Raw genomic sequence first — 7,706 nt, 5'->3', positions numbered from 1 at the left:
AATAGTGAAAACATAAAAAGAAAAATTAAGAAATCAGATAAACGTTTTAAAATATATAACCACACTATATCAAATTTGCTTTAGACCTCATACATTCTAGGACTGGCCAAGTGTATGAACCTTAAACCTACTAATGTGTAATTTGTTCTATAGATTGACGCAAGTATTTATTGTCATATTGGATTGTGATAAATTTTGAAGGTTTTCCAAGTCTAAAATACAAAGGTTAACTTTGTGGGTAAATCTGATTTTTTATGATAGATTTCTAAACAATATTTAATGCTCTCGTTTGGAAGATTTACATACTACTATTTATTGGCATCTTGGAAATTTAAAGTTTTGGAAAGATTTCCAAGTCTAAATAGAAAAGGTTGAATTGGTGGGAAAATCTTATTATTTTAAATAGATTTATATTTTCTAAATACTAATTAATTTTTTCTCTAAAGATTTACATAAGTATTTATTGTCACATTGAATTTTAATGGATTTCTAAATATTAGTCTATATCAACAGGTTGAATTTTAAAATCATTATGAATTATCAAGTTTTTATAAATCTTATATACATTTCCAGATTAATTAACATATACAAAAAATACCCTCTTAAGATGATTTAATTTTTAATTTATTTTTGAACAACTTTTAAATATATTTAAAGATATGTAAGGTATTTGCGTGTAGGTAATTATTAGTAGTGAAATTAACCCCGAAATAATATATTCCCTCTGTTTGATTGGATTTTTAAGGCACCCAATTAAAAATAATGATGGTCACGGATAAGAAAAAATTTATTAAAATTAGCCCTATTACGCATGTTAATACTCAAACTTTTGCATATCAAGGAAAATTAATAGTTGATAAAGTGGGTAATAACTATATTTTAACAGGAAAAAAAACTTATTTAGACTCCTTGATAGCAAACTAGAAAAGAAAAAAAAAAGTATAATAATATAAATAAAAGTAAAAAAAATTAACCATAATTGAATAGTAAATTTACTTCTATAGATATAAATATTTCTTTCCATTCAGTTACTACCAATTATGATATCTTTTACAAGGTATGGTATAGATTTGTATATGTTTGAATTGTGATAAAATTTCTTTGAATTGTGATAAAATTTCTTCTTTTTTTTTTTAACTCAAACAATCAGATTATATATATATAAGGAGCACTAGTCCCTTCAAAAATTATAACAAATATCAAAATAATAATAATAATAATAATAATAATAATAATAATAATGACGAAAAAGAAAGTGAAAATGGCTTTTATTGAAAATGAGACAGCAAGAAAATCAACTTTCAAGAAAAGAAAAAGAGGTATTCTGAAGAAAGCTCATGAGTTGGCAACACTATGTGACGTCCCCATCTGTGTTATCGTCAACAGTGCGTACGAGTCGAACCCGGAGGTGTGGCCATCGAGAGAGGAGGCTGACAAGGTTGTGTCCCAATGGAGGATGATGTCGGTGATGGACCAGACCATTAAGATGGTGAACCAAGAGTCCTTTCTCCAACAAAGGATCACCAAAGCCACCGAGTCTTGGAGGAAGGCGCGGAGAGAGAACAAAGAGCTGGAGATGAAAAACATCATGTTTGATTGTCTTAGTGGCAAAACTTTGGTTTCTCGTCTCCCGAAAAGTGATCTTCGAGATTTCGGTTCTGTCATTGAACAACATCTCAAAGATGTTAATCGTAGGATGGAGATTCTGAAGAGGAATGATGATGAATCATCTTCGTCCCTTGTTCCTATTGATGCCGCTACAATATCAAGTGGCATGCCTATGATTGAGATGGGTTCTTCATCATCAAGTGTCATGCCTATGATTGAGATGGGTTCTTCATCTGTTGGATTTCATGAAAAGATTCTAGATCAAATTCAGAATACTTTGAATATGAAGAACACCAATAAGGATTTGGATCTGAATAAGAAACAGTGGTGATCAGAATTTGATCATATCTTAAGTTTTCGTTATTTAAATTTTCAAGAAACCTTTATATTTGAGTTCTCTTTGTTTTAGTTACATGTTTGGGTTGGTCCTGACATCTTGTTGTATTTTGTCATGAATGAAATTTCATTTTCTCTAGTTAATGAAAATTTTCCCTTGATGTTATCTTTCTATCGAAGCTATGTATTAAACTTTACCCATAAAAATTATCGAGTCCAATGGTAAGTCTTTAATGCACAAGACACCATCACACCAGGGATCGAGTCCCGCTCTCCACAATGTAGGAATTAGACTAATGGGCCGGCCTGTTGTGGCCCAATAGTTGACAAAAAAAANATCGAAGTTGGATAAATTCCTACATCAAATAAGTACTTAAAACATGTTTATCAGTGAATCTAACAATCAAGAGCTAGGGTTATGAGAGACAATTTTATTAATCCCCAACTTTTGGTTGTTTTCTTGAATGTTTCATTAATTTAATTAAGGAAATATAATCTTCAAAACTATAAAATAATTTTAAAAATCGTCAATATGGTTGAATATGATTTTGTTGAACCAGAGAAAATTAAAGTCAAATTTAAAACTTTCTTAAAGGTTTACTAACACTAAAACTAGTTTGGCTAAATTAACGTAGATAGGAACTAATCTCACCAAAAAAATAAAAATATTACAAATTCTCTTGGCGATTAAAAAGTAAGATTGACCGAAACACGTAAATCGAGATTTTTACAAATTTTTACTATGTTTTTTAATAAAAAAATTATTTATATTTTTTTACTAAATTAACGTAAATAGGAACTAATCTCGCAAAAAACCAAGAAATTACATATTTTCTTGGCAATTTAAAAAGCAAGAATGACCAAAACACGTAAATCAAGATTTTTCCAATTTTTCACCATTTTTTCATATAGAAAAATTATTATATTTTTTGATTACTATAAAAATTATGATTTTCTTAATTTGTACAAAAATTTCTTAATTTTTGAATTATTTAGATCACTTATGAGAATATATTTTTTTGGGTGTTTTTGATGATATTTTGATCTACAACAGTAGGTTGGAAGCCATACTCAACACCCCACTGTGTTACAAATCTTCTATCACCACCAGCATTTTCCCAACAACAAGAAGTGTCTATTTGACCAATGTCAGGTGGAGCATCTGGGCCATATTATTTTTGCTGATGGAGTTGCCACAGACCCTTCCAAAACAGCAGCAAGGTTCTGAGGGGCTCACTAAAGTTTGAGCCCCTATTCTAATCTTTCCAAACTTTGCAAAAACTTTTTGTGGTTGAATCAGATGCTTCAGATTTTGGCTTAAGTGAAATTCTAATGAATGACCACGTGCCTCTCGGATTCTTTAGCCACGGGTTGACAGCCAAGGAGCAGTTAAAACCATTCTGTGAAAGGTAGCTAATGACCATCGTCTTGTATGATTAAAAGTGGTGACACTGTTCATTGGGCAGGCGATTTTTGGTCCACATAGACTAAAAGAGTTTAAAGTTTCTTTTGGAACAGAGGGAAGTATCACTGGATTTCCAAAACTGGTTGACAAAAACTTTTGGGTTACACATTTGATATTGTTTACAAACCTAGATTAGACAACACGATAGCTGATGGGTTTTCCAAGATAGTGCAAGAGGCTGATCAGGTGTGTATGTCCTTGTTGGCCATATCTACTCCTTCAGAACTCCAAGATATTTACAAAGAAATTAAGAAGGATGAGGAGCTACCAACTATTACTGCCTAGGTTCAGTCTGCTGCTAATGCAAAACCTGATTTTTGAGTAAAAGCAAACAAGCTCTAGTTTAAAAACGTTAGACATATCTAAATCCTCTACCTTTATTCCACTTATCATTTATGAGTGCCATGATGGTAAATTGGGTGGACACTCGTGGGTCCTCAAGTGCTAAGCACATTTAGGAATCTTTTCATTGGACGGTTTACTCCATGATGTTGAGAGATTTGTGGCTGAATGCCATATCTACCAAACAAATAAACAGTCCACACTATCTCCATTTGTTCTTCTCCAACATCTACCCATTCCTAGTGGTGGTTGATTACCGCTTATGTAGCTCAATGATTATTGCAAGAGGTTGTATGTTGATGTTCATATATTTTACCTTGTTTTCCCTTAGTTTATTCACAACTTTTGCATCTTTTGCTATCCATTTAGGTCATTATTGTGTAGCTTTAGGACTAATCATGCATTAGAGTGTAGTTGCATTGCATTTGCATCTTTTTATGCATAAACAGGTGATTTTGGAGCTTAAGGAGCATGGAAGCAATGCTGAGGAGAAGTGAAGCTGTCCTGAGGAGAAAACAAGAGAGTTAAGGCTGTAGAATCAAGGTCCGGAGTCCAACTCGACCGCACCACTCGACCACCACTCGACCGTGTGCTGAGAAGGACTCGACCGAGTGGAGAATGCACGAGAGAAGCCAGCTCGACCAGCCACTCGACCGAGCACTGGTCGAGTTGACCGAGCCGTTGACTACTTTGACTTTTTGTATTTTTAGGGCTTCCACCTCATCTCCTATATAAAGCCCTTGTACCTGCAGCCACCAAAGAGTCCAGCTTTTTAGAGAGTCTAAAACCTAGTTTTTACCTTTTTTAGATATTATTCCTTTTGCACTTTTTTTTTTTTTTAGATTTTGTACTTGTTTGAGAGAGAAAGACTAGATTCTTATATTTTGTTTGTTTCATAACTTTCAAAGTATTAAGATTTCGAGTTTTATTCCTTCATCAATATTGTAGATCTCTGTTTCATCTTTCTAATGATGCAAGTTTCATTATTTTCTGGGTTTTTGACATATTTCACCATGTGTTCTTGTGAGTAGTTTGTTTAGGACCTTGAGGATGGGTTAGGCTGGGTTGATCTTGTGGTTTGTTTGATTTGGTCAAGCTTGATTGTTGTAGATCTCTTCTAGGCTAGATGATCTTAATGCTGATCCTATATCTGAGAAGGTAGGGTTTGATTTCAAGCATCTTAGCATCACACCAATGTCTAAGGAGCATAGATAAGGCTAGATCTAGAGCTTACCATTAGGCTTGCTAAGAGATTAGAAGTCTTGTTTGGTTTGAGATGTATTGCTTAATGCCTGCTTGTGTAGATTCTTTTCTTTGTGAGAACAAGTCTAGAAATGCATAGGTTTGATTGTTTCTTGCCATGAGAGTGGATTAAACATGTCTTAGAATAGTATGTCTAGAGATCAGCTCAATGTTTGCTTGAGATTTGTTGACCAAGTTAGATAACCACAATGATTAGCTCAGCCCATGAATCCCTCCTCAAGGCCTTCTTTGTTTATTGAAATCTTAGTCTAAATATCATTGCTTGCTTGTTGTTTGATTAGTTTTAGCATTGCTCTGTTTTTCTTGTGTTGCTCTGTTTTCACGTTTAAGTCTAGCTCGACCACGTACTCGACCTACACTCGGTCGAGTGCTGCTCGAGTTCATCCCCAGAACTTGTGTTTTTGATTTGTGATTGTCTTGTTTCATTCCTGTTTCATTTCCATTGCATTCACGTAGTTTCCTGTTCATTACTTGTCTTGCATTAGTTCATTAGCATAGTGTCTATCTCTGTTCTAGTTTCATTATAGCTTTAATTTGTCTGTTCTGTTTGCATTTAGTATCTTGTTCTAGTTGTTTTTACTTTCTGCATTTCATATCTCATTTTAGGATTGTTAGTGACAAACAATCTTTACAATTGGCTTGACTTAGACTCATATGCACATCTTAATTGTTCACAATCACTCAGATAGGATTGACACCTCTTATACTGCAACTGCATAAGGGGAATTGAAACACCCTGACTTCTATTCATTCCATACATCATCATTCCATACATCATTCATTCATACACCACAAAGAAAGTCAGTTTCAATTTGGCGCCGTTGCCCATTTGAGTGTGTTTTGTGACATTTAGGATCATTATTAGTCTAAGATTAAGTTCGTTTAAACACTTGTGAAGTTACTGAACTCGAATCTTCCTTTGCTTGGCTGTTTTGTGTTTCAGGTACCCACTCGACCACCTACTCGACCACCACTCGACCGAGCTGTGATCGAGCACTTGATCGAGCCAGAAGCCGGATCCAATTAGCCATTACTTCCCAGTCGACTCGACCACCCACTCGAGCCTGCGCTCGACCGTGTACCTGTTCGAGTCTGTAGTAGAGTTTGTTGATGCACACAAGGTCAAAAGGCAAAGATAGTCTTCAACAGCCTATTGACAACATCCACAGGCTACAAAAGGGTTTGAGACATAAGCAAGGAAGAGTAGTTCAACAACAACAAGGTCAAGACATCATGGAGCAACAAGCTATCCATGAGCAAAGACCAAGGCACATTGGTGCAGGAGATGCACCCAATACCCACAACCAAAGGGCTGGAATTGTGCCACCTTCAGTAGCAAACAATAACTTTGAGATCAAGAGTGGATTGATCTCAATGATACAAGCAAACAAGTTTCATGGGTTGCCAATGGAGGATCCACTAGATCACCTTGATGAGTTTGACAGAATATGTGGCCTCACAAAGATCAATGGAGTGAGTGAAGATGGATTCAAATTAAGGCTCTTCCCATTTTCTCTTGGAGACAAAGCTCACCTTTGGGAGAAGACTCTACCTACTGGAGCTATCACCACATGGGATGCATGCAAGAAAGCTTTTCTGGCCAAGTTCTTCTCCAATGCAAGGACTGCTAGGCTGAGGAATGAGATTTCTGGGTTTACTCAAAGGAATAATGAGAGCTTTTGTGAAGCTTGGGAGAGGTTTAAAGGATTCCAAACTCAGTGTCCTCACCATGGCTTCAGCAATGAGTCACTTCTAAGCACCTTGTATAGAGGAGTGCTTCCCAAGATAAGAATGCTTCTTGACACAGCCTCTAATGGCAACTTCCTCAACAAGAATGTGGAAGAAGGATGGGAATTAGTTGAGAATCTTGCTCAATCTGATGGAAATTATAATGAGGACTATGATAGGACCATAAGGAGCTCCTCAACTGATCAAGAGGACAAGTATAAGAAGGATTTGAAGATGGTCAATGAGAAGCTTGACAAGATCCTCCTCAGCCAATCCAAGTCCATTCACTTCATTGGTGAAGAGGAAGCTCCAGTTCAAGAGGGGGAGCCTGAATTTGCTGAGTTGTGCTACATGCAAAACCAGGGAGGATTCAAAGGCTACAACCAAGGAGGTTTCAAGAACAACAATCTCTCTTATAGGAGCACCAATGTGGCCAACCCTCAAGACCAAGTCTATCCACCTCAACAACCTCAACAGCAACAAAACTACATCCCCAAGCAACAACACCAAGTGTTCCAGCCCCAATTGTGTCCCCCACCAGGGTTTCAGACTAACCAAGGCCAGGAACAAGACTTAAGAGCAATGATGCAACAGTTGTTGATTGGGCAAACACAAGGCAAGATTGAGGAAGCCAAACAGTTTGCTGAGTTGAATCAAAGGCTCACATCACAGTACAATGATCTGAACATGAAGTTTGAAGGTCTCAACTCCAGAATGAAGTATATGGAGAGTAACATTGCCTCTACTTCAGCTCCTAAACCCAACCAACTCCCTGGAAAAGCTGTTCAAAATCCAAGGGAGTTCACTGCAAAAGCCATTCATATCTCTGATGAGGAAGTCACTGAGGACAGTGAAGTCCAAGTTTGGGGGAATTCATTAGTTACTGAAGCCCCAAGTGACGTTTCTGCAAAGCAACCGGAGTCCGTTATTGCACTCGACCAAGTACTCGAACAGCCACTCGACC

General features: G+C 36.3%; 1 protein-coding gene across 1 annotated transcript; it reads left to right on the top strand.

The window, feature by feature from the left end:
* LOC104706982 (agamous-like MADS-box protein AGL80) lies at nucleotides 1,241–2,035 on the top strand. The gene has a single exon (XM_010423224.1). It carries the CDS (start codon nucleotides 1,241–1,243, stop codon nucleotides 1,937–1,939), a length of 699 nt encoding a protein of 232 aa, XP_010421526.1. The 3' UTR covers nucleotides 1,940–2,035.

This window comes from Camelina sativa, chromosome 8 (assembly GCF_000633955.1).
Source record: "Camelina sativa cultivar DH55 chromosome 8, Cs, whole genome shotgun sequence".
NCBI classification, from domain to species: Eukaryota; Viridiplantae; Streptophyta; class Magnoliopsida; order Brassicales; family Brassicaceae; genus Camelina; species Camelina sativa.
Note: the sequence above shows the minus strand (reverse complement) of the source record. Positions and strands in the feature narration are given on the sequence as shown.